A 26,485-nucleotide genomic window follows, 5' to 3' on the forward strand; every position below is an offset into this window, starting at 1 on the left:
AATCCCTCACGTTCGACATGGAGTTGACCTCGGAGTGCGCCACCTCCCCAATGTGAGGAGCGGCGGGCTGAGGCTGCAGACAGAGATGACGGAGGCACCTCCCTATGTCCCACCACCCCTTAAACAGCCAACCCCCAGATCGTCTGAAACTCCTCTAACTCTGTGCTTCCAGATTTTGTTTGTTTTGTTGGGTTTTTTGTTTTGTTTTTGTTGTTTTTTTTTTTTTTAAATCTCCTACTCCTGCTACCTTTGAGCGACCTGGGCACTTTTCACAATAGAGAAATGAATGAATGTGAGTGATACGCTTTGACCTAAATGCAAATAAGAAACGTGTTCTCTGAGACCGCCATCAGGGGATGCGGAAGGGGTGGCAAGAGGGGGAGAAAGGAAACGTTCTTGTCTTTTCTTGCTCCCCCGCCCTCCTTTCTCAGCGGCTTGCCTTGTTAGACAAGTGCCTCCCGGTGCCCGCACAGCCCTCCGCCTGCTCCTGCGAGCGGCCGCCACAGGCTGCCTGTAGCTGTGCTACTGCTGACATTGCACTTTTAACCTTGCTAACATCCAAATAGAAGATAGGACTTTCACAGCCCCGAGGTTTCTTTTTAAATTAAAAAAAAAAAAAAATTTTTTTTTCAAGGGCAAAAAAAACACTGTATCGGCATAGCCTTTTCTGTATTTAAGAAAACTCAGTCAGTAGCCTTCTTGGTGCTTTAGGCATTCAGCTTTCTTCAGGCTGATAATTTATAGAAATCCGGAAATGGGCTTCAGATCCAGCTCTTTAAAAGACATCTGAAGCTGTGGCTTGGCCTTTGGTTTTGACATAGGAAGGTTGAAGGACAACCGGAACATTCTAGACTTTTTTTAATAAACAAAGTTTTTATTTTCCCCTTTAATGTGTCGGCCTGTTAGTAGGTAAGGCTGCGCAGAGGAGTGCTTACAACCTGTCCCCCGTCTGCCTGGACTTGTGCTCCTGTTCCAGAGCCCGGGTTGTTCCTGTGGGTGCCTTATAAGGGATGGGATGATCCTTCCTTCCTCCTTCTCCACCTGACCCCCCTTGTGTGTGGCTCCTTCCAGTGTCTGAAGGCCCCCTTGTCCTGTTTGCTTTAGGAATCCTGGAATAAGAAGGTGAGAGTTAGAGATCGAACATGACTCAGACTGTGGGGCCCCAGCCAAGGGTCTAGTTGAGCTCAGGGAATATGGTTTTTATCCTGGTTTCTTGGTGGTTTCCCGAGGCACCTTTAATCACTTCACGTGGTTAACCCAGGGGCAAAGGCTTAGTGATAAACTCGAAGTCTGTCCCTCGTGTGAGGGTGTGCACCTCGGCCTCCCCCCAGTGCTGGTGACCATCTCCTCCCCATTGAGGCCCCGTGGATGAGGGAGAACAGCTCCCATTTACTGTGCATTTCGAAACACTTCATGGTCTCTGATATTTGGTCCACCCCCCCCCCCCCGCCCCAATCCAGAGGCCCGACTAGCTTGGGTGGTCCCAGACCACCTTATCTCAGTCGGTCAGAGTTTCTGTGGAGCGCTATTTGTTTTACCCACACTCACCAGTTTCAGAATTAAGGGGATGAGGACCTTCTCTCCAAGACAAACAGGTTGCGCTCGGCCATCCCTGTCGTCCTGCCTAGAAACAGTTGGGAGGTAGTACAGAGCTCTCCCTTCTCCAGCAACACTCTTCAGTTTATAATAAGCTTAACTCAGAAATTGAGAGATTTAGATCAGAGGGACCTGGGGCAAGGATCCAGGCTCCCCTGGAGCAGATATTGTAACGTTCATGGCTTTGAGGTAGCATGTGTATCAGGTTTTAACTCTGATAGTAGCAAGAGTTCTGAGAGGGGCAGAGACTGGCCCCTCCCTAAAAGAACGGAGCCCTCCAGGACCTGCCCACTTTCTCTCCACTGTCTCCCCCTGCCCGTCCCCCGCCCAGCCAAGGGGTTCCCATAGATGGCTCAACCTGCCGGCGCAGTGGTTTGTATGCCACTGGCCCGGTCACTGCGTCAAATTCCAATGTATACTTCATAGTGTAAAAATTTATATTATTGTGGAGTTTTTGTTTTTGTTTTTGTTTTGTATATTGCTGTATCTACTTTAACTTCCAGAAATAAAAGTTATATAGGAACTGTCTGAGGGCGTGGCAGCGCTGCCTCTGGCTGCTGGCGAGTCCCCTTCCCCTGCCTGAGTTCTGGGGGGGGGGGGGGGCCTCACACCCAGGCCGAGCCTGCTCCCAGGTTGCCCCTGCTCCCAGGCTGCTACCTTAGCCCACGCCCTGGGGCCCAGCTCTGGGGCACGGTGCCACCCCCATCTCAGGTCGGCCGGCAGCTTCCAGGTAAAGGGGTGGCAGGAGGAGCCAGGTTTGTACTCTTTCTGCACAAAGGTCTCCGCGGAGGCCTCCTTGCTCCCTCTTCCTTCCCCCCACTCTCTCCTCAGGCCTTTGCAAGCTGCACCAACCTGTCTGGGGTCAGATAAGCTACCAAAGGGGGCTTGGGGTGTAGATACTCCCACCCCACCCAGGGCCTCCCCTCCACAGTTGTTCCATTATCGCTTTCTCTTCAGTTCTCTCAGTGGGGATGGATGTAAGCACTTAACTGGCTGCCTCCGACGGCATGGCAGCCGGTGGTGATAATTCACAGACATCAACGCGCCCACTCGGCTGTCTCCCCACCCCCTCCCCTTGTGCCGAGTGCCATGGAGACCGCCGCTGGGTGAGATAGCAGCCAGCCGCCTCCCCCTGCAGAGATGGAAGGGGAGATTAGCGGCTGCTTTCCCTGCCTCCTCACCCCCGCCAGCCCCCTTGCTGGGCCCCTGCGCCTCCTTCGGGCAGGCTGCAAACCCCTCTTCTCTTGCTTTGAGCTCTGAAGAAACCTCACCAGCAGGTCCTGGCTCCCCAGCCCGCTCCCCCAAGGGCCTCAGTGACCTCCCCTGGACCGGCAGCGTGCCAGGGGGTCCAAATGGGGAGACCATCCTCCTGGCCCAACTTCCTTCCCTCCCGGTCGGCCGCCGGTTGGCCGGTTGAAAAACGCTGGTGGCAACGGGATGGTGCCACCTGCTGGTGTTCGGGAAGAGGCCCGGGGAGAAGGGAACACGGTGAGGTTCTCTGCTGCCCCTGGCACTGGCCTGGCCCTGGGCCAAAGACTTCAGGATTGCTTATAGCAGCAGCTGATAAGGCGAGCCCCAAGCACGGTTTTGCCTCCACCCCAGAATTCCTGCCCCACCTTTCCCCAGGCCTCAAACCCTAGTTTTGTCTCCTGAGAAGCACAGACGGCGTTCCAGGGGTGGTGGGCACCCTTGACACACAGAAAAGGGAGCAGGGTACAGGTTACGGCATCAGCCACGCGGGAGGGAAGAAAATAACTGGCTCCAGTGACCGCCCCCCACGCTACCCAAGGCTGCCCAACTAAGAGCCACACCAGCAAATTTATGAAAAAAATACTTTACTCAAAAACACTGGTGGCCTATGTACAAAGTACACAAGAATCCCTCTTCTCGTCCCCACCTTCCTTCAGAGATGTTTAAACCTGAGACTCGACCTTCCGCCACCTGCTGCCCCAGAGGGAGGAGCTCGTGAGGTTGGGAGCAAGGCCTTCTCAGACCTCAACGTTCTGCAACTGTGACAAGGCCTGTTCCAGGCAGAGGGGGAACGAGATCAGCTTTTACCCCTCACTCCAGGCTCCACAGGCAGGCAGCGTGCGGCTGGTCTGCGGCTGTCTCTTGCGGCAGGTTTTTTTCCAGGAGGGGAGGGGATCCACCCTGCAAAGTCCCTGGCCCCCTGTTTGCCCGCCATGGCCTAGACCAGTCCCTGCCCCTCTCCCACCTCTCCTGCAACCAAGGTTGCAGAAAGTCGGGGAAAGAAGGTTGGGGCCGGGTGCATGGGAGGGGATAGCGGTTGAAAAGAGATAGCAGGACCGGGCAACAGCACCACAGATGGGACGCCCAAGTCCCCTGGCTGGACGCCAGGAGGCTAAGAAGCTACGTACTCAGAGCAGCTCTGACAGACCCAGACTCAAATGACCCATCTGCGCTGTGTGAGGGCCGTGGTCTAGATAAGCTCTCCATTCACAAAAAGTCTCGAGTCCATATTCATTATGTGAAGTATAAAATATTACACAAAACTGAACCCCAGCCTCCCGAGCGAAAGAATCAATAGACCAACACACGTGCATGAGAATAGATGCACGTACATAAAAGCGTATGCGCGCATTTGGGAGGCAAAGCTTCTAACTCAGGAGCAAAACTTAAGCTTAGAGGCAGTTACCTGTCTCCGTGCCCCTTCTTGACTAATTTCATTCAAACAGCTGCTAGGCAGTAAAGGCCCCGGCGGCGGAATAGGTTTGCCTGCATTGAGCAGAGGAAGCTGAGCGCCCTTCCACAACAGAGATGCGCCCGGCGGGCTGTTGGGATGCCTTGATCTGAAGAGAAAGGTGGTGGTGCCGCCGCAACCACGTACCCAGAGGGCAAAGGCAAGGCAGGCCCACCTCGTGCGCCCATGCGCACACACACGTGCACATGTGCTGCCAGCAGAGGCATCAGTATGCACAGCAATGCTAACATCACAATTCATATGAACCCCTCACACTGAGCGTTGTTCCCAAAGAGAAGTGGGGGATTCAAGCATTCACGAGAGCGAGCCTCGGGCAGAGGTGAAAAGACCAGCAGGCGGGGAGAGGCGGGGGTCCAGACCGTCCATCGGGCGGCGTAAGAGTTCCTCCACATGCCTGGCTACATCCATGGTCTCATCCAGGTCAAATTCTCCATCCTGGTCAAGGACGGGGTCAGGGCTGGTAGAGAGAGAGAGCGGGAGGTCGGAGGGAGCTGGCATGCGTCACAGGCCCTGGCCCGCTCCCCGCTCAGACCACAGCCTCATGGGAATAGGACCGGCTCTGGCTGGACACCACCACCATTTCCAAGTTGAAAATGTCAGTCACTGGCTCACCGGGAGACACTCAAGCGCTAGTCTCAACTTTTGTTGGCTCATTGAGTGGGCTCAGAGAGTTCATCTCCCCTGTCCCTGTCCCTCCCCTCCTCTGCACAACGAGGCGGTTGGGTCAGGGAGTTCTGCCCACCACAACGCCATTCCATTCAGTCATAGGCTGTCTACAGTGGCCTTTTAACCACGTTGCCCCAATCCCTGTAAGATGGGTATTTAGTCCACTTTACAGAGGGGAAAACTGAGGCTCGGCCAGGGTAGGAAACTTGCTCAGGGCCCCCTGGCTGGGAAACGGAGTCAGGATTGGCACTGCAGTCTTTGTGACCCTCAAGCCTACGGCCATCATCCCACTGTAGCTGGTATTTCCCAGGTACCTAGACATCCAGCTGGGGCCACCCACAGCCCAGAAGAGAATTAATTCTCTACCTTGGGAACTCCAGAGAGAAGCAATTAATACCCTGTTAACACTCAACTCCTAAGAACAACCATCCCGTCTGTAGCCGTCCTTACAACAGCCTCACCTGAGCTAAATGCTTTACCTCGATCCTGACCCCAATCCCATGTGAAAGGTATTCTTGCCCCCATTTTAAAGATGAGGAAACAGAGCATCTGGGAGGTTCAATAATTTTCCCAAGGTCACACAGCTAGTCAGCACCAGGAGTGAGGACCTTGCTATATACAGCTTATGCTCTATGCTTTTTACCAGCTGATCTCCCTCCCTGTACCGGGGCATATGCTGGTGCCTGGCCTGGGTGGTCTCAGACCTACAGGAGCTCTGGGTCCCTTTGTCCACCAGCCCCCCGGGGCCCAGCCTGAGCCCCAGAGAACACAGCCCCAGCCCCAGCTCCTCCCTGCGGAGCCCCAGGGAACACAACCTACTTCTGTGGGTACATGTTATAATGAGCCTGGGGGCACACGGCTGGGGAGGGGGCCTGGTCCATGTAGGTGGCGCTGGCCCCGGCAGAGTCTGCAGACGCATTCACAAACCTGTAGGAGGAACAGGAGAAGCCTCAGTGACCTCAGGGCAGCGGCTGACTTGGGGAGGGCTCAGGGGGGCATGTTTACATCTCTTTGGGGTGTGGAAGCACAAAGCGACCCCTGGGCCTGGGGGTCCGGCTGCGGGAGTGGGGTCCTGGGTCCTGGTCCCATTGAGACTAAGCTCAGTTCCCTCTCCAGGGCCGAGCCAGGTTTCAGAGGGCCAGGGGGTGCTGGGCCCCACCGGGCCTGTGAGCGGGAGGGGCAGCAGTGAACGGTGAGGGGAACCTTGGCGGGGGGAAGAGAGAGGAGACAGCAGGAGACCAGGGCTGGACCCTGGACACTTACTCAGGGACCACTTGCTTGATCTGTGGCTTCACGTATCCGTCCACCGCTTTAGCTGCCGGGGTGGGGGGAGTGGCGGGGGTGGTGCGTGATGAGAACCAAAGTGTCTGGGCGCTCCCAGGAAGGGGAACCTACCCCATGAAGTCGGTCTCCCACACGCACCACTGCGGGGCCTCAGCGGGGATGGGATTTCCCACAGATTCCCATAAACACCTGCCGGTGGACCCAGCCTGACAGCCACCCAGAACTCTGGCTTCAATCTCATCCCTTCTCCTGCTTCATTTTCTGGTCCTTTGCTTTCTCTCTCCCCGCCCCACCCCTGTCGAGGAAACTGAATCAACACAAAGCAGCAAACCCAACAGTGGACTGGGGACAGGTTGAAGGAGAAAAACCTGTCCATTTTGCTTCCTACTCTCCCCTTACAGGTAGGTTTGAGGGTGGGGAGCCGTGAGAGCAGCTGATTAAGATGGGAGTTGTGCACTATCTGTGGTATGATTATCCCCCCTTCCTTTGCCAGTGGGGCAGCCTCCTCCTTCAGGGGTGCAGACGTGAGAATCCACCCAGCTGGGGAGAAAGCCGGGTCAGAAGCTTTGTTTGCCCTCTTCAGTTGTGAGCCCCGATACCCTCTCCACGTGCTCGGCACCAAACCATGGGCCCAGCCCCCCTGGGGGAAATGGCCCCTGGCTTCTTCTGAGGAGTCACGGCTGCCTAAGCCCCCGAGAGCTCTGTCCACGGGCTGAGGAAGGGCTCGGGAGTATCAGGGCAGGACGCACCGAGCACAGGGGTGTAATACTTGGAGAAGACCTCATCCTTGGGTCGGTCGGGAAATACATAGATGAGATAGCTCAGGTCCCCCAGCCGGTCAGCCAGGGACCGGATGGAGAAGTCCCGCGTGGTGAACGGCTTCAGGTTCCAAAGGTTGCGGTCAGCTGTGAAAAGGACAAGCTCGTTCCCACCACTCACCGCCCTCAAGAGGAGGGTCAGGGGGATGGGGTTTGAGATCTGACTTGCAGAGACATTTGGGCCTTTACTAGCCTGCTCTGCGACCCTCCCCCCTTGTCTTGTGCTCCTGGGCATAAGGCGAGTAAGTGACGGCAAGAACATTCTACCCGGCAAACCAAGCAAGTCGATACCAGCAAGACTAGGGCAGGGCAGAGAAGGGAGAACTCAGAACTGCTGAAGAAGTCCCCTGGCAACTCCAGAGGCTATGGGGCCAGTGATCTTAGGTTCTTCGCAATGGAAAACAGTAGAAAGGGAATGTATTTCTGAGCAACACTCTTCTACTCTGAGGTCTGTTTTGATCTTTCCCCTGGGGAACCCTCCAAGGATGCAGGCCTGGTGGAGGATGGGAAGCAAGGAAATGGTCGTCAGGGCTCCTGGGCTGGAGTGTGGGCAAAGTAGGGCACTCACGAGAGTCAAACTTCCAGGCAATGGTGATGCCCCCGATTTCAGAGTCGCTAAAGCGCAATAAAAAGGTTCCATCGGGTTTGTTGATGAGCAGGTCATGGGCCTGTTGCTTATTCACAAAACCTAGGATGGCCCTAGAAATACGGAGCATACAGTGTCACTCCCGGGCCAGCAGCCCGTGTCCCCTGAGCCCATGCCCTCCCAACCCCCAGGCCCCTCCGCTTCTCACCCGTCATTCCAATGAGGCTTGTGATGCTTCTTCAGCACCTCCATGACCCCATCGAACCACTGCCAGAAGGTGTAGTTCCAGCCCGGCAAGTTCTCCTGAGAGCCCCCAGGATACCCCAAGTCAGGGTATGTGGCCCCGCTGTCACAGGTGGCCCAGGAAACAGTGCCCTCTTGTCCTCACAATTACCCTCTCCCAGTTCCTCATCCTACCAGCCCAGCACTCCAGCGGTCCATAAATGGACATGGCCCCCAACCCGTAGCTTAGGGACGAGAGGGGAAACTGCCTCTTGCCTTTCAGACACAGGGGTGCGGGTAGGAGGGGCCTAGAATTGTCCAAGCTGGGCAAGACCTCCGAAGTCATTTCTGCCCAAAGGTTTAGATGGGGAAACTGAGGCACAGAGAAGGGAAGGGCCTGGCCACTTAGTTAACATATCTAGGACAGGGACTCAAGGATCCTGACTCCCAGCTCCCCAGCTCTTCCATTATTCTGCTTTGGCTCTCAGAGCTGAGTGCGTTTTTCTTGCTGCCCCCTGCCTCCATTCCTTGGGGTACTAGCCCTCGTCTCTCCCGGTTGTAGGAGAGGGCAGTTGGGGGTGAAGGATGGGGTGCTGGCCAAAGCCAATAACCTGTCTGTGAGGTGGGGAAAGACTGGTCCCAGTCTGGCGGCGCGTCCCTCACCCTGTTGAACTGGGACCAGGACACGGACATGCCATTATAGTCTTCAAGGTGGCTGCTGCTGCTGTTGAACAGTTTCTGTGCCAGGAACACGAGGTTCTCCTTGGTCAGGCCCCGGTTGCTCTGCACTTCGGCCTTGAATTTCATGTTGAGCGCCTCACACAGCTGCGGCCACAGCACTTTGTCAGGCACGGCAAATGGCACCCTGCCCTGCGAGGGAGAGAAGAAAAGGCAGACTGAAGGCGTAGGAAATACTTACACAAACACACTCAGATACACAGATACCACGAGATGCAAGAAGGGACTGAGACAGACTCGGAAAAGGCGACACAAACACAAGCAAAAAAAAGGCAGAGGGGCTAGACACGCAGTGATAGAGACCCAGACCAGGTGTCCGGGACAGAGATCAGGGACCCAAAACACAAGCCAAAGGAAGATCAGAGACCAGAGCCCAAAGGCTGAGTAAGCTCACAGACCCGGGAGATCCCAGTCCCGAGTCCCGGGAGCCCAGATGGAGCCGAGGACATGCCACGGGCAGTGCACTCACACCAGCTGCCCGTCACCTCAACTCAGCTCTGGTGTGGCCCTGGGGTTGGCGGGGGACCACCCAGCAGGGCCCAAGTGGTTGGGGCTGATGCAGGGAGACTCCTAGGGCCTGGAGGGGGCAGAAGTGGCGGTCCCACGAGTACTCACCGGCTCGGCGAAGGCGTTGTCCCACAGCACAGTGGCAGTAGCGTTGTGGTCCTGGCTGCCATGAACGATGACAACCACGGGAAGGGACAGAGTCTATGGCAAAGGAGTGAACGTAGAAGGCACACGACCACCACCTTGCCCTCACGTAGGCAAGACTCCCAGCCCTCGCTCCTCACCCACAATCCCACCCACAGGCCCTCCTAACAAAACCAAAGCAAAAACAAACAAACAAAAAAACCCAGAACACATTTCTTCTTGGTCCATGGCCTAAGTTCTGTGGCTGGTGCCAGCTTATAACCTAGCGAGCAGGCTTTCTGACAGCCTCACGGCTAAATGGTCCGTGACCGTGTGAGGATCCAGAGCTCTCTGGCTTTCCCCAAACCAGCCAGGTGGCCTCAGGTGGGTCTTCACCTTTCTGGGTGACCCGAGGGGGTTGGCAGAAGCGGGGCCTCACCTTTACTTGGAACACAAGCTCATTGCTGCCGACACTGAACTGAGACTCAAACAGGACTGTGAACTTCTCCTCCGTCACAGACTCTGCGCCCCTCCGGTCAGCACGCTTAATTCTCTTTAGTGACTGCAGAGTGGGAGGTCAGAGGGGGACGAGGAGGAAGCAGCTGGTTATGAGGACTCAGCCCTGGGCAGACCCTCCCTCCAGGGCTCAGGCCCTGTCCTCACCATGTTCCTGAAGTGCGCGCTCAGGGTGCCGGTGGCTTGGTGGTATTCCATCACACAGCAGTTGTTCAGGATCTCTCCACTGTAGTCGCTGTGAAGGACAGGGGAGCCCCATCGCCACATGGGCCCCAGGCCAGGAGCACGGCTCTGTGCGCTCCCTCAGCCAGATGTTCATGCCAGAAAGCCCTGCCAGCAGCCCCTGCCCCATCAACTGAGAGTGTTCCTCGCCGTGTCTCGGGCTTACTTTCTCATTAACCTGAGGGTACAGCAAAGTCTCCAAAGTCTACCCAAAGTCTGGGTCTCTGTCATTAGGTTAAAAATTCCCTCAGCATTGGAACTGACGTGGGGGTCTTCAGGGCCCTCTGGCAGCTTCTAGTGCACTTAAAATAAAAACCATGGGACACCTGGGTGACTCAGTCGGGTAAGCATCCAACTCTTGGTTTCGGTTCAGGTCATGATCTCACAGTTCGTGAGATCGAGCCCAGAATCGGGCTCTGTGCTGACAGTGCAGAGCCTGCACGGGATTTTCTCTCTCTCTCTCTCTCTCTCTCTCTCTCTCTCTGCCCCTCCCCAACTCGTGCACTCTCTCTTTTTCAAGATAAACATTAAAAAAAAAAAAAAAAAAAGAACAGAGGCGCCTCACTGGCTCAATTGGTTAAGCATCAGATGGGCTCAGGTCACGATCTTAGGGTTGGTGAGTTCAAGCCCTGCATCAGGTAAGCTCGAGCCCCGCTTTGGGTGAGCCCTGCTTCTCTCTCTCCCTCTCTCTGCCCCTTGCTCGCTTGTGCCCTCTCTCTCTAAAAAACAAACAAACAAAAAAACCCAAAAAAACCCAACAACCATGACCATAGCCCACAAGGATCCCCATGGTCATGGTCAAACCCTGCCCAGCTCCCTGGCCTCAGTGGGTTCCTCTCCCCTCACTCAGGACCGAGCCATGCTGCCTATTTGTTTGCTGAACATGCAAACTTGTTGCTACCTCGAGACTTGTGCACCTGCTCTTCCCGTTGCCCAGAAACACTTGACCTTCTGGTTTAGGTCTCAACTCAAACATCTCCTCAGAAAGGCCTTCCTTGACCACCCGAGTGGTGATGGCACATCTATCCAGACACTATGATATCACTCTGTTTTCATTATCTTTCAAGAATCTATCACGTTTTGACATCACCGTATTTCGAAAAGCATATAACTGTCTCCCTCCCCAGCCAAACTGTAAGCTCTAAGAAAGTGAGAACCTCTTCACTTTCTTTATCATCCCATTCCCAGAACCCACAATAGACATTCAACGCACGGGACCAGGTCTCCCACTTGACTCATTCACTCCCTCATTCATTCATTCGTCAGTTCATTCATTCCCTGAATCCTTTGTGGGGGGCCGGCCCTCATCCCTGGACTCCAGGTTCTCCAGCCATGCCGACCTGCTCTATGCTCTCCTTCCAGACAAGGCCCATGTTCTCTGTGTCTGAAGGTATTCCCTCTCCTTTCTCCACACTCTCTCACTAGCCACCCTCACTGGTCCTGCGTCCAGAGACTATCATTCTGCCCCACAACTACCAATCTCACTTCCACAGAGCCCTACATCTCTCCTGTCCAACGCACTACATTTCTCATGACTGAGGCCTGCTCTGCTGGCTTGGGTGACCACAGAGCCAAACTCTGCACGGATTGCAGCTACGTCCCAGTGATCAGCCCAAGAACTTGAACAACCCAACAGTGCAACCCACGTTGACCTACTATATGTCAAAGCAGAACAAAGTATACAACAGGACAGACGGGATGAACTGGAGAGACACTGGTCCATGGCTGCAGTGAGGGAGGCTGTCCCCAATGTCCAGGACCCTAGCTGTAGAGTAGATCTGAGATCCCAGTCCAGAGCCTGGGGAGGGGAAGGTAGGGAAGGGGTCACACGTACTTGCGGGTATTCTCATTCTTGAGCAGTGACTTGGCCTGCTGCTCACTGATGATGGTGGCCTTCACCTGGGGGGGGTTCATGTGCACGTTCAGCTTCCCGCCCACCAGCAGGCGCACCGTCGCTGCAAACTTGGTCTGGGTCTTCAGGACCTGAGGGGGCTGCTTCTCGATGATGAATGTGCTGCGGGGACACAAGGACCACACCAGACATGATGCCGGCTCAGGGCACAGGGTCTGGTTCCCCTGTGGAGGGAGGCTGCCGGGGCTCAGCAGGCAAATGAAGGCACATGGCACCGTCCCTGTTCCCAGGGAGGCCACTGAGAGTCAGAGGAGATGGCTGGAGGGGAGGCAGTGAAACGACTCAGCAGCTGGCATGGGCTGCGGGGGACAAGGGCAGTCCACATGGTGTCCACAACAGAAACTGGGCAAGGTCAACACCAAGCAGCTAAAGCAACTGAGGACAGAGCGGGGACGGGGACCCGAGGCAAACAGAGACAAGGACTCAAGCAAGAGCCCACCCACCCCCACCCCCACCATCAGCAAAGCACCGCCTGCCTCCCCCATGCCAACCGCACGGGGGCTGGGTGTGGCCCGAGGCAGGAATTACCTGGTCACCAGGGCTGAGATGATGTCTGTGATGGTGGCATTGACCTCAGCTAGCATCTCCTCCACTGGGCCAGGGATGGGCAGCTGCTGGCAGAGGTGCTCAGCTCTGCGGATCTGCTGCCGGTTCTGCCAGATGATCTCGGCCAACTTCTCGCACCTGCAAGGGAGCCCCAGGCCAACGGGAGGACAATGGCATCACGCCATCCCCCAGGCTCGAGGCTGGGAGGCTCCAGTCTGAGGAGAACGCCCCAAGACCCAGTGCCAGCCTCACCCAGGAAGGCTTTGCGCCTAAGCCGCCACTCCCGACCACGGAGCGGAGCAGAGCAGAGCGCCCGCCTTCCAGAAACACAGAGAAATACACAGAGGCAGCAAGCCTGAAGTGGGTCCAATCGGCCCGAGCGTCACTCTGCACACCCAGCCCTGCCCCACTCCCCAGCACGGTGACTCCCTTCCTGGGCAGGGGGCACAGACGGGGGCCCCAAAGTCCGCATCAGGAACCAGAACCCCTAGTGAACTAAGTCTTGCCGCAGGACAGAGGGAGCCGGCTGCTCATGGAAACGCAGCTGGTTGCACCACTCCCAGCCCCTGCCGCCCCCTCCTGCCCCCCCGCCACCCCCCACACACCATTACCAGGACTGCAGCACATCCAGGCTGCCCTCGGGGGGCCCTCCATTCCCCGCCAGCTGCTGCCGCCGCTTCCACTGGATCAGTTCATCATCCAGAATGATGGTCTGCTGCTTCCGCAGCAGCTGCAAGGTCTTCTGGTGCTTCTCGGCCAGCTCCTGAAGGCAAGTGGGGAGAACACGCCAACTGCAGGCCTCGGGAGGCAGGGCTGGGGGCCAGGGACCAGGCCCCAGGCCCAGGCCTTCCCCTCTTCCCAACCTGCTCTGCCTCACATGCCCCCCACGGGAGAGAACGATCTGGCCTCCAGCTCTGCTGGGTCCTGCTCTCTTCCTGGCTCTAGCCCTCTCTCGGCTTCCCCGCGCCCCTTGGGATGTGCACCTCAAGGCTTGGGAGGAGAGGACGCGGATCCCACTCACCACACGGTACTGCTGCAGCGTCTGGGCCTCCCGCTGCAGCCAGGCCTCCAGGGACACCTGCTTCTGCTGGAGGGCCGTCTCCCGGCTCAGGCGCTCCTGCGGATTCAGCTGGGCCAGCTGGGCAAACTGAGCTAGAGGAGGGGACAGGACACCTGTGACCATCATCTCCCAGCTTCCTGCAGGAAGCCCAGGGGAACGCACACACCTGTTCTGGAGGCCAGACCCTCAAGGGACACATCTGACCGATGGCAAGCTGGGCTTCTGGCAGCCAAGGGTGCCAGAGATGAGCAGGCTCTTCTCTGGCCGCTCGCCTTTGATCTCCCCTCCTGGGGGTGTGTAGGTGGAAACCTGAGGGTATAGCTGAGGAGGATCCTACCCCACGGCCTCCCCTCCCACCTCAGTCTACACAGCTGGCTGCCCACACCTCCTCACGCCACACAGGGTCCAGCTTGGAGCCTCACTGCCTGGTTTGATGTGTGCCTTCACCGTTCACTAACTGGGTGAACTCGTGCATCACGCTTCTGTGCCTCAGTTTGCCCATGTGCAAAGTGGGAGAATCCTGGCCCCTGTCTCGGTGGCTGGCTGAGGATGAAATATGTGGGAACACAGAACACGTTCAAGGAACTGCCCGGCACGCACACGCTGCAGGGATGAGTGTGTCCTTACTGGTTAGGGGGTCCCAGGGCAGGCTTAAAGGGTGACAGAGACCAGTAGCCGCTCAGCCCCACCCCACACATCAGAGCCCCCTCAGGGCAGCCCCTGCCTGCTGGCTTTGTCCCATCTCCAGCTTTGTCCCATCCCCGGGAGCACAGCAGTCTCTCCTAGGGAAGAAGGCATTTCTCTAGGTGCTGGGAGGTGCCTAACGTGTTTGTTTGTCCAGGTCGGGTCACTGTGAGCTCAGCTGACCAACTGGAAGGAGACAGAGAGGGAGAGAGGGAGAGACGGAAAGAGGGAGGAGTGGGGAGAGGGAGAGGGAGGGAGAGGGAGAGGGAGGGAGAGGGACAGAAACAGAAGGGGCGAAAGGGAAAAGGCGAGGGAGACGGGGAGACAGAATGTCCAGGGCCCACTGGCAACACGAAAGCAGCAAGATCCTCTCAGGAGAGGGAAGGTTCTAGCACCCAAGGGTGCCAGAGAGGGAGGCAGGTTCTCTCCACACTAGCTGCTGGGAAGCTCATCCATGGCAGGAAAGGGGAGTCGGTGAGGCCTCAGTACCCTCTTACAAAACATCTATTATGAAATTCTCAAGACCCAAGGAAGGCAGAAAGAACGATGCAAGGAACACCTGTCTTTCAGTAACCCGGCTTAAAGAAATCAAACATTTCTCGGGGTGCCTGGGTGGCTCAGTCGTTTAAACGTTCGACTTTGGCTCAGCTCTTGATCTCATGGTTTGTGAGTTCTAGCCCCACATCGGGCTGTCTGCTGTCAGCACAGAGCCCACTTTGGAAACTCTGCCCCCCTCTCTCTGCTCCATCCCCGCTTGCATGCACATGCATGCTCTCTCTCTCACAAATATAAACAAAACATTAAAAAAAAAAAAAGAAATCAAACATTTCCACATTGAAAACTCCCTGTACATCCTTCCCTGCTTGCACATCCGTCCCTGCCTCCAAAGGTAACCACTATCCTAAATGCTGGGGTTATTACGCCTTGCCGATCACCTATTTGAATATCCCAGTGTCGGGGTGCCTGGCTGTCTCAGTCCATAGAGCATGCAACTCTTGATCTCAGGGTTGTGAGTTCAAGCTCCATGTTGGGTGTGGGGTCTATCTAATTTTTTAAAAAAACAATATTCCAGTGTCCTTACTTGGGCCTGAGTCAAGAGGAGGTGAACATCACCACATCTTGGGCAAGTTCCTGGCAGGCCGCTGAGGGCCCTCTCACACGGACCTAGGTCCTGCCTCTTGGACACACAAGCTGGGGCAGACAGACTAAAGCAATTCTAGACAGCCAGGAAAAGCCCAGAGCTAGAAGACAACTGGAAATACGGTTTGGAGTCCACTCTCGGGGACTGAGAGAGAAGAATACTGTCCAGGCCTGGAACACAGCAGAGCAGTCTGGAGCCACCTCGGAAATCCTGGCCCCACCCCCAGGGAGGTGGTGGTGAGCCCCACACCTGGGCCCAACCTCCCTATGCAGGTGACTCACTTAGGTCTCTCCTGGCACTTTGCAGAAGCTTCTGGGAGGGAGGCCAGCAGACATGAGGCAATTTCTGCTCCACTGGAGGGAGCTGAGCCTCCCCTTGCACAAACAGATGATAGCCTGTGTTTCCCATAGGTGAACTTGATACATGAGACTGAACTGACATGGCATGATGGGTACAAACCCAAACCAGAGTCAAACCCAAATCCATAAATAGGAAACAGAAAACCCAAGAATAGGATTGGAAGTACTACCAACCAGTCAAAGGCTTTGGGTAGAACTAATAGCCTGAATTCTCCCGTTCCCTAATCTAGGAAGAGGGCCACCCTTTCTCTTGCGTCAGTCTGAGATGGATTCAGATGGAAGAAAACATGCTAGAATCATCCCACCAACTTTTACTCAACATCTACTTTGATTTAGGCAATCAGTTGAGGAACCCAGAGTATTGAAAAAACTAACAGGGCATGGAAAGGAGGAGAGCTTAAATAGTATTTAAATAGTTTTTAAATAGTTTTTCTTTGTGTATTTTGAAGCATTGTTATTAGATGCATAGAAATTTATTATCTTTTTAATACCTTAATAGTTATTAAGTGTCCTTCTTCATCTCTGATAATACTTTTTGTCTTGAAGTACACTTTGTGAGGTATTAATATGACTACCCTAGACTTCTTATTCTATTTTGGCACAGCATATCTTTATACGTGTTTTTTTTTAATTTAAGGGGCACCTGGGTGGCTCAGTCGGTTAAGTGGCCAACTTCTGCTCAGGTCATGATCTCACAGTCTGTGAGCTTGAACCCCATGTCAGGTTCTGTGCTGACAGCTCAGAGCCTGGAGCCTGCTTCAGATTCTGTCTCCCTCTCTCTCTGTCCCTGCCCTGCTTGTGCTCTGTCTCTCTGTCTCTCTCTCAAAAATAAATAAACATTTAAAACATTTTAATGTAGGAACACCTGAATGGTTCAGTGGGTAGAGTATGTGACTCTTGATCTTGGGGTTGTGAGTTCGAACCCCATGTTGGGTATAGAAAGTACTTAAAAATTTAAAAAATAATAATTTTTTAATTAAAATTTAAAATGTAGATAGCATATAGTTGAGTCTTGCTTTCATGTGCTTTCTGACAATCTCTGCTTTTAAATGAGGTGTTTAGTCCACTAATATTAAATATAATATATTTTTTAAGTTTACTTATTTTGAGAGAGAGAAAGAGAAAGAGCACAGGTGCACAGGGGAGGGACAGGAAGAAAAGGAGAGAGAGAATCTCAGGTTCCACACTATCAGCTTGGTGGGGCTTGAACTCAGGAACCTTGAGCGGAAAACCAAGAGCCAGATGCTTAAGGATTGAGCCACCCAGACGCCCCTAAAATTGCCACTTTTTAATGAAACAACCTGTGAGACATACATTCTTTTGAAGCCCAAAAGATACGTTCACCAAGCTAGAGTATAAGCTGTGCCATAAAACAAGTCTCGTTACATTTAAAAGAATTGACATCATACAGAGTATGTTCTCTGACAATCGTGGAATTCAATGATAAAAAGCAAATGAAATCAATGATATGACATCTAGAAAAGGAACCCCAAATATATACTTCTAAGAGACAATACACTTCTAAATAATGTGTGGGTAAAATAATTATTCAGAAAAGAAATTAGAAAATATTTCAAACTGGGCATCTGGCTGGCTCAGTGGAGCATGTGACTCTCGATTTTGAGGTTGTGAGTTTGAGCCCCACGTCGGGTGTAGACATTACTTAAAAATAAAATCTCTTAGAAAAAGAGAGAAAATACTTCAAACTGAATAATTATGAATGTACAGCGTATCTAAACTCATGAGATGTAGCTAAAGCATTGCTTAGAGGGAAATTTAAAGCTGTAAATATACCTATCAGAAAAGAAGAAAGGTCTAAAGTCAATGACCTAAAGTTTTATCTTAAGAAGGTACAGGGGCGTCTGGGTGGCGCAGTCGGTTAAGCGTCCGACTTCAGCCAGGTCACGATCTCGCGGTCCGGGAGTTCGAGCCCCGCGTCAGGCTCTGGGCTGATGGCTCAGAGCCTGGAGCCTGTTTCCGATTCTGTGTCTCCCTCTCTCTCTCTGCCCCTCCCCCGTTCATGCTCTGTCTCTCTCTGTCCCCAAAATAAATAAACGTTGAAAAAAAAAATTTAAAGAAGGTACAGAAAGAGGAACAAAAGCAAAGGCCACTTGATACTTTCCTATTCTCGCTAGGTTGGGATGGAACAGCTCTGGGGTCAGTCTGGAATTGGGGGAAGATGGGCCCTGTCTCAAGTCTTCTCAAATTATACCGGAAGTTAATTGGCTCTGAGTTAAATTTTGTTTCCCCACATGCTTATCATGACAGCCGTTGGCAAACTACAGCCCTAGGAGACAGGAGAATTTTCCACTGTAATCTCTTCCCTCCAGCTCCATCTCCTATCAGGGAGGCTCAAGAAAGGGCATTTCTGGAGTTCTGCCTGTCCCCAGCCTGGTTCAACGAGGAGACTCCCAACCTAAGTCCTGCCCTGAATGGGAAACACTTTGTCCACATTCATTCATTCACTGAGGTAGTCACTGAATACCGACAATTAGGGAGAGAATATTATTTAGTAAAGTGCAGGGATTTCATGACATATCTGTAATTGAGATCCAGTTCTGCAACTTATTATTATTATTATTTTTTAGTTTATTTATTTAAGTAGAGTCTACAGCCAACATGGGGCTCAAACTCATAACCCTGAGATTAAGAGTTGCGCGCTCTTCCCACTAAGCCAGCCAGGCACCCCCCAATTCTGCAACTTATAAGCAATCTGGGCCAAATTTCTTGTTCTCTTGGAACCTCAGTTTTATCATCTGCAAAATAGGGATAATACAGCTACCTACTTCCTGGGGCTGTTGTAAAGGTAGGATTGAAAAATGCACGCAAAGGGCTTGGCCCAAAGCCTGGCCCATAGCACGGGCTCAGTCACAGGGGCCATTACTTTTCTAAAGCTTTGGGTAAGGTTTCTATGGAGACAGACGCTGACACTGCCCCAACCCTGCAGGAGCTCACAAAGTGGTTGTCACTCCTGTCCTCACGACACACACCGCCCAGGCGGCCCTGGCCTCACCCTGGATCCTCAGGCTCTCCTGATACTGGATGATGAAGTACTCTTGAGTCTGCTGCAGCTTCTTCAGCTCATTCTCTGTGTCCTGTGTGACCAGTCGCAGCTCCTCAAACGTCTGGTTGATCTGGAGGTGTTTCTGGGACATGGCGTCCACCAGGATCCCAGCTGGAGAACTACCCTGGGGACATCAGGGGGAGAGCGTGGGCAGCAGTGAGCTGGGCTGTGAGGATGGCAGAAAACCTCAGGCCCTGGGGAGCGCTAATACTTCGGACTGCAAAGTTCAAATCTAGGGTAAGAGGTAAGGGTAATTTGAGTCGGAAGGATAGTCATTTGCCTGAATTGGTGTGGAGTTGGAAAGGAGGGAAGCAGGTGACCTGGCAGATTATGGCAACTTCATAAAGCACAGAGAAATTTCTAGTGTGGTCCTGGCCTCCACCAGACTTGCCCAAACAGGGTCCACCTAAACTCTCTTTGGAGAGACTAAAACTCAGTATGTCCCAGGAGCAAGAAACCTGGGGTTTTCCTACTGATGATGATGACCCCTCATTCCACATTCACTCACTGATCCAATGCCATGGACCATGTGAGATGCTGGGGACACAGTGGGGAACAAAGCTGTGTGAACACACATCATCTGTGTCCTCACTCAAGACGTTCTTGTAACTGAGGGGAGTTACAGGGAAGGTATCAATAACACTTTCTTGGATCTGGCCATGTGGGTGACCTAGTCTGATCTATTCCTTGAACATCTGGCTGAGAGGAGACGGTTTTCAGGGTCTTTCCAGTAAACTATTCGCAGAATAAAATTCAAACTCCTTCCACAGCCGCCACTGCGCTAGCTGATGGCCTCTGCCTACTCCACTCCCAGTTCCACTGCTGCCCAAGCACACCGGCTACTTTCTGTTCCTAAATACACAAACACGTTCCTGCTTCAGGGCCTTTGCACTTGTTGTTCCATTACTCTGGGACATCTGGGCACCAAAGCTTCCCGAGGGGGGCATTTCAACTGGCACCCTTTCAGAGTGACTTTCCCTGATGGGCCAATTTAAAATAATACCACTCTTATCTGAAAGTGTCTTGATTTTACATGTGTTTCTTTCTTTCGTGTCTGCCCCCATGCACTAGGATGTAAGCTCCCCAGGTGCTAGGACCTTGTCTATTTTGTGTACCACAAAATCCCCAAGGGGTAGGTGGAACCAAAATCAAAGGTTCTCAAGAACAGCCTGATGGTTGGGAGAAGGAATCATTTCCCCCTGCCCATGACAACACCTGTACATAGACAGGTAGTTCTTAATTGGAGCTAAATTCATTCATATGTTTACAGATAGCTCGGTGGTGGCAATAAGTCAATAAGGGACACAATAGTTTTCCCAGAAGACTCTGTGACCTGCCTTCTGCCTCTTCTCTGGCTTTACCCACTGGGGTTCCCCAGGTGGCCCCCTTCTCCCCAGGATGACGGGGCGGGGTGGGGGGGTTCCTGCAATCCTTCAAATGTGTTAAGATGGTTCCTGCCTTCCTGCCCACACATATACTTTGTGACTTTTGCTCCTGTCTCTTTCTTCTTCCCCTTCCCTCCCCCACCCCCATAGCTTAGACGTCCCTGTCCTCAGGACATCCCCCTGCCAGGCTGCCCCAGTCAGAGTTAGGTACTTTTTCCATATGTGCCTCCTTAGTACCCAGCTTACCCCTAGAGGATCTATCATTTCTTGAATTCCTTTTAGGTGGGAACTGGGCCTTCGTCTGTTTCTCTAGTCCTAGCCAGGACCTCCATAAATGTTTACTGGATGAACTGGAAAATTCCTGAAATCGGTGTCCGCCACAACAAATAAATAAGCTCCAGGCACTATTCTCTGGTCTTTACCAAGTGATGTCATTTTGTGAAAGTCATCTGGCTTTACTGCAGATAATAAAATGTTTGCCCTGTTGTCCGAGCAGGTGTTCAATGCCTTCATGATTGCAGAGTTTGGGGGGTGAGGCCCTTTCTGCCTCTCTGGGCCTCGCCTCTCTGAGCTTGCCAGGGTTAGCTCTTCTGACACAGAACTCAGTCCCATGTCTCCTCCCAGGCACCACCGGAGAACATTTCTAATTTTGACCCCAGCACCATTTTTTTTTTTTTAATGTTTATTTGCTTTTTGAGAGAGAGAGAGAGAGAGAGACCGGGGGAGGGGCACTGAGAGAGAGGGAGAGAGAAAATCCCAAGCAGGCCCTGCACTGTCAGCGCGGAGCCCAACACCAGGCTCGATCTCACAAACCTGTGAGATCATGGCCTGCGCTGAAATCAAGAATTGGATGGTTAACAAACTGAGCCACCCAGGAGCACCACCCCCAGCACCATTTATTAAATGACAAATCTTGGGGCACCTGGGTGGCTCAGTCGGTTGAACATCTGACTTTGGCTCAGGTCATGATTTCATGGTTCTTGCGTTCAAGCAAGATCGGGTTCTCTGCTGTCAGTGCAGAGCCTGCTTCAGATCCTCTGTCCCCCACTCTCTCTCTGCCCCTTCCCTGCTCATGCTCTCTCTTTCTCAAAAATAAACATTAAAAAAAATGATAAATCTTTTCCCTTGTGGTTTGTGATGCCATCTATAACGTGGGTTGAATTTCCAGGTGTGTGTGTGTGTGTGTGTGTGTGTGTGTGTGTGTGTGTAGGGCTTCCTCTTCTGTTTCACTGGTCTGTCTATCCCTGGCCCACACAGTATCTCATTTAATCCTGACACTAACTCTACAAGGTAGATACTATTACTAACCCCATTTATAATTGAAAAAACAGAGGCTCAAGTCACACAGCTAGTAAGTGGCCAACCTGGGGCATGAAGCCAGGGACTGTACCTACATGCACTGCTGCTTCTCACACTTGTCCATGTCCCTTATTTCCCTGGTGCTGTCTTGTCAGCGTTTATAAAACATAGTCGTGTTGGGGCACCTGGGTGGCTCAGTTGGTTAAGCATCTGACTTCGGCTCAGGTCGTGATCTCACCGGCCGTGAGTTTAGGCCCCGTGTCGGGCTCTGTGCTGACAGCTCAAAGCCTGGGGCCTGCTTTGCATTCTGGGTCTCCCTCTATCTCTGCTCCTCCCCTGTTCTCTCTCTCTCTCTCTCTCTCTCTCTCTCTCAAAAATAAACATTAAAAAAAAAAAAACCCCACACAGCTGTGTCTAGAGAAAAAGGCGTGTGGAAGGACTTCCCAGCTCCTCTCCCCACACCCATGGGGCACTCACATTGTTGGCTTCTCGGACCAGCCTCTGTTCGTTGTACAGAATATGCCGGATGCAGCGGACCAGCTCCATGGGGCAGCGGTCATACGTGTTCTGAAAGAACCCAATGGCAGTTACCACTGGCTACCCGCCACTCCCACTACGCCATCACAGTGCCACGTGCTCCCCATCACCTTCCTCTCCTCCAGCCTCTGCCTTGGCTTTTCCTGAGAAACCTCAGGAGCCGTCAACAGACATCTTTATCTCTCCTTGACTCGATTTCCCCTCCCAGATCTTCACATTTGGTTTAGAAACCCACAGTTTACAAAGCACTTCCAATCTGCCATCTCCTTTGACTATATAGACAGTATGACACACACAGAAACTATTATCCGCATTTTGCAGATGAGAAAACTGATGCTCAGAGAGGTTAAGTACTTGCCCAGAGGCAAACGGGTTTGCAGATGACTCAAGACTTGCGGCATCCAATGCCAAGGTCAATGTACTTTCTACCATACCCCTGGCCCTGGGTTCCTATTTTGCTTTCCTCTTCCAGCTTTCTCCTGTTTCCTCCCTCTTCTGGCATGGACTTTTTATTTCCCTGGCACCCTGCTGCTTGCATTTAAGAAGAGCTCTCTAAGAAATACAAGTTAACTTCCAATAAATGCTTGACTGTGACTATTTTATCACCTACACCTTTTTCCTGCTTCCACAGAAACTTTCTCTCTCCTCTATACTCCTCCCCCTTTCTCCCCTAGACCCCCAGTGAAGGAGGAGGTACCTCTTACATCTAAATCCTTCATTAAAGCTTCCTTTATCCAGCTCTTGCCTCCAGGGCAACTCTGTTCCTCTCCTACCCAACTACAGACTTCAGTGGCCCTCCCACCTTTAAAAGAGTCCTAGGAGGGGGTGCCTGGGTGGCTCAGTCGGTTCAGCTTAAGCGTCCTACTTCAGCTCAGGTCATGATCTCACAGTTCATGGGTTCGAGCCCTGCATGGGGCTCTGTGCTGACAGCTCAGAGCCTGGAGCCTGCTTCAGATTCTGTGTCTCCCTCTCTCTCTGCCCCTCCCCCACTCACTCATTCCCTCATTTCTAGGAGCTGTCAGTCTTCTTTTCGCCAGCAAAGGAACTTGGACTCAGTCCACCTCCATCCCTTTTGCTCCATCTGTTTAGAATGCCCATCTTCCTCTTCTTGGGGACAAACACACCCTACCCCTTGCTTTGTCGTATGGTAAGGGAATCTGACAGGTCTGATTTAGAAAGAGGAGGTGGGGGAAATTGAAGAGCAGAAAAGTTGCCGATTAGCTCAGGGTCACATGGTGAGTCAGTGACCAGGCCAGGAAAAAACCCAGGGGTTCTGAGGCTGGAAAGAGAAGGCAGACACTGCTTCCCTGCTGAGGACCCAGCCTTCACACCCACCTGGAGCTGCGTGGCATAGTGCCCCAGTTTGATCTTCAGTAAGAACCCATCTTCCCCCACTTGGTGCTCCGCCTTCTTCTGCAGCTCCTGCACCAGGCCCTCCAGGAGCTGGGTGGCCTGGGCTCGGTCCTGGGGATTGTCCAGGTCGATGGCATCCCTTGGGGCAGGGCAGAGGAGAGAAGCCTACTGTTGTGCTTCCTTGGGCAGAGAGGTCAGGCACCAAGAGGTACTGGGAAATCCCAGGCTCCAGGCTAAGGGCACTCCAGAACCCACAAGCCTTGTTCCCAGCAACTCCATAAGCATCAGAGTCCAGAATCACCCCCTCTCCCCTCCCAGGGTCCCATTTCCTTGTTCCCCTTTCCCAGGGACACCACCCCTTCTGCACGGAGGGACAGACGGGACTAGAATCACTCGAAACCACAAAGAGGAGAGCTAAAGGTCAAGGGGCCTGGGTGGGTGGTAGGGACCCGCAGAGCATGGCGCAGGGGAGGAGCACCTACCACGGCTGGCTCTCGATCCAATGCGCTAAGTAGTGCCGAACCTCGATGGGGAAGTGCTGCCCGTACAGCACCTGCATCTGGCGCAGCGCATCTCCCTGCAGCTGCTGGGCTTGGATCCAGCCCGCCATGTCCGTTCACCTAGGGTGAGCGGAGGGCTGCAGAGGCGTCTCCACGACCGAGGCAAGGGCTGGGCCTGTCTCTGGCCCTGCCATGCCCACCCGTCCCTGGACCGCGGTCAGGCCAGGCCCCTCCCCTCCCACAGACAAGCTTTCCTGTGCGGGAAGAAAGACGGTGAGGAGGGGAAGGCCGCTCTGCCCTCCAACAAGGAACCCGCGGAGGCTTGGGGAGGGGCTCTCGAAAGTCAGGTGCCCTCCCCCTCTTCCTCTCCCCTCGCCCCACCGGGGCTTCCCCAGAGGGGGACAGCTAGAAAACTGAAAGAGAAACTTGACGCGGAGGCCCACGGGCCCTCTGGGTAGGGCTGCAAGAACCCCCCCACCCTGCCTCGAACCCCGAGTCCCCATTTCTGGCGGGAGGGGTGTGTATTATTCCAGACCAAAGTTAGGGCAACGGCACCGACGGCTCCCACTGAACGGCTCGGTCCCCGCGGGCACGTGGCTGGGGTGGTTAAGAAGGGAGAGCTGCGGTGACAGACGCCGCCTTGACCGCCCCCCCAAACCCCAAGCTTGCCTCACGGTCTCCCACTGTCCAGCGCGACAGCGCCCCCTGCCCTCTGCGGGCGGGAACGGCGCCCACCCTCGGCCCCCTCCCTCGGTCCGCGGCCAGCGTCCCGCGTCCGCGCCCGCGCCGGCGCCCGCGCCCAGGCTCCCTCTCGGTCCGGGACAGCGGTTCCCGCGCCCCGGCCGGCCGTCGGGTTCCGGCTCCGGGGTCGCGGAGGGGCCGGGGCGGGAGTCGAGCGTCCCATCTCCGCGTGGGCCGCTCGGGACGCGCTGCCGGGCCACCCACCTGGTGGCGCCGAGCCGTCCGGCGGCGGGGCCGGCTGTCAGCCCCGCGGCTCTCGCTCGCGGCCCGGGCTCCCGGCGGCGGCGGCGGCGGCGGCTGTTACTACAGGAAGGAGCAGAGAGCAGCGATTTCCTCCTCGAAGGTCAGCTGCCTCCGATAGACCATACACAGCGCGCGAGCTCTCGCCAACACCCCTCCCAGCCTCTGTCGCTCCCTCCCTGCCTCCGCCCTCGGTCGCTGGCTCCCCCGCGAGTGCGCAGCGGCGGCCGCGGCCGGGCCCCTGGAGGCGAGGCTGGGCGGCGCCGCGCCTGGGGGCTGCCCCGACGGCGGGGTCCCCCGGGAGTCCCAGGCAGCTCTAGCCGGCGGCCCCGGACCGGCGGGCAGCAGGCTCTGGAGTGGCCGGGGATGGGGGTGGGAGTGCCGGGAAACCCCGGGCTCTGGAAATCCCAAACCAGGGCCTCAGTTTTCTCACCTGTAAAAAGGGAGGAGGGAAGGGGTGGACTAGCTGGAGATGCCTTCTGGCTCTGCCTTTGTCATCTTTTGAGACTCTAGATTAAAAAAGTAAATGTAAATGTGGGTGTGCGTGTGTATGTGTGTTTACGTGGGTTGGGGACACAGCTTTTTGTGACCTCAGCGGCAAAGCCGTAGGGAGGGGAAAGACTGGGGATTCCAGAGAAGGCGGCTCACCACCAGGGCCCTGCCCTCCCCTCCTTCCATTACTCCCACCACCCTGCACTCGCCCCTGCAGTGGAAACAGGAAAGAACCTTGGCAGTCATATGTTTCGAACCCCTCCCCCCAATTTTGCAGATAAGAAATGGAAGTCGGGAGAGGGGAAGGGGCTTGCCCAGGGTCACAGAGTGGGCATATGGCCTAGTTGGCAGACTGTGATCCATAAATGATCCTGCCCCTCTGCTCACCCCGCCCAGTCACATCTGAGGTTGGTCCTACCTTCAGAAAGGTTTGGGAAGTCCGGGAGGGCTGTTTTGAATCCTCACAATCTCACAACTGCCTGTAGGCCTTGCCAGAGCAGGGAACAGCCTCCCTGAGCCTTGCATGGGTCACAGCCCCCTCCCTGAGAGCCCCTGCAGAGTTGGGCAAGGCTGGGCTGGAAGCCTTCCATCACCTTTGCCCAGCTTTCCTCTCCTCTGGTCCTCCCCTCGGCCTGGCAGCCGGCACTGGCAGCACCAAGGGAGGACCCAGCTGGGCCAAGACCATGTGTCCTGGAGGGAATCATTCTCATCTATCTCCCTCCCTCCCTACGCCTTCTTGGATCTGCCCTTTTCTCTCCATTCCCTCCCTCCTCCCCCCCACCCCACCTTCTTGCCCCTCAGTAAACCTCCCCCCCTCCACTTTCATTCTTTGTACTTCAGGGAAAAGGCCAAGTTTCAAGCTGCAGAAGCTGGGATGTCTGGGTCTCACACACACGTTTCCATGTGTGGCTGCAGCCTCTTAGTCTCATGGAGGAGGAAGCACATGGCCTCTGCCTGCTTCTTGCCTCCCTCCGGACCGATTCATTTGGCAGAGGAGGGCCAGACACACAGAGCTAGGAGACCACCTGGAATGAGAGTCAAGTGTCAGAGCTGGGAAGACCTGTAAAGATGATTTTACAAATGGGGAAACAGAGGCTGGAGAGAGGAAGAGACTTGGTCAATGTCACACAACCTGTTAGCGGCAGATCCAAACCTACTGCCACACGGAGGGT

At 54.4% G+C, this 26,485-nt stretch overlaps 2 protein-coding genes across 8 annotated transcripts in view; one reads left to right on the forward strand and one right to left on the reverse strand.

The window, feature by feature from the left end:
• The window catches only part of STAT3 (signal transducer and activator of transcription 3), a 68,161-nt gene extending 66,037 nt beyond the window's left edge, over nucleotides 1-2,124 (forward strand). For 4 of the 5 annotated variants that reach the window (XM_047845512.1, XM_047845511.1, XM_047845510.1 and 1 more), the window contains exon 24: nucleotides 1-2,124. Coding sequence is in view for 3 of the 5 variants with exons in the window: in XM_047845510.1 (XP_047701466.1) it covers nucleotides 1-56 (56 nt within the window). In the remaining 2 variants the exon portion in view is untranslated. The other variant, XM_047845513.1, reaches the window with a different exon arrangement.
• On the reverse strand, nucleotides 972-24,926 carry STAT5A (signal transducer and activator of transcription 5A). 3 transcript variants are annotated; one of them, XM_047845503.1, is made up of 21 exons: nucleotides 24,786-24,926; nucleotides 23,823-23,960; nucleotides 23,323-23,479; nucleotides 21,928-22,017; nucleotides 18,716-18,890; nucleotides 13,480-13,610; nucleotides 13,070-13,221; nucleotides 12,441-12,596; nucleotides 11,835-12,014; nucleotides 9,926-10,013; nucleotides 9,702-9,824; nucleotides 9,248-9,340; nucleotides 8,558-8,764; nucleotides 7,881-7,975; nucleotides 7,655-7,785; nucleotides 7,018-7,173; nucleotides 6,248-6,299; nucleotides 5,804-5,911; nucleotides 4,678-4,775; nucleotides 1,549-1,624; nucleotides 972-1,109 (listed from the first exon to the last, which is right to left on the reverse strand). In XM_047845503.1, exons 2-20 carry the CDS (start codon nucleotides 23,948-23,950, stop codon nucleotides 1,560-1,562), a joined length of 2,385 nt encoding a protein of 794 aa, XP_047701459.1. In that variant the 5' UTR covers nucleotides 23,951-23,960; nucleotides 24,786-24,926; the 3' UTR covers nucleotides 972-1,109; nucleotides 1,549-1,559. The 3 variants fall into 3 exon arrangements, 2 of the variants coding, with proteins under 2 accessions (XP_047701459.1, XP_047701458.1); XR_007149407.1 differs by having other exon boundaries at nucleotides 1,047-1,109; nucleotides 4,253-4,775; nucleotides 24,786-24,924; XM_047845502.1 differs by lacking the exon at nucleotides 972-1,109 and having other exon boundaries at nucleotides 1,427-1,624.
• Between the last annotated feature and the right edge of the window lie 1,559 nt (nucleotides 24,927-26,485).

The sequence above is a fragment of the Prionailurus viverrinus genome, unplaced genomic scaffold (assembly GCF_022837055.1).
Source record: "Prionailurus viverrinus isolate Anna unplaced genomic scaffold, UM_Priviv_1.0 scaffold_35, whole genome shotgun sequence".
Classification (NCBI taxonomy): domain Eukaryota; kingdom Metazoa; phylum Chordata; class Mammalia; order Carnivora; family Felidae; genus Prionailurus; species Prionailurus viverrinus.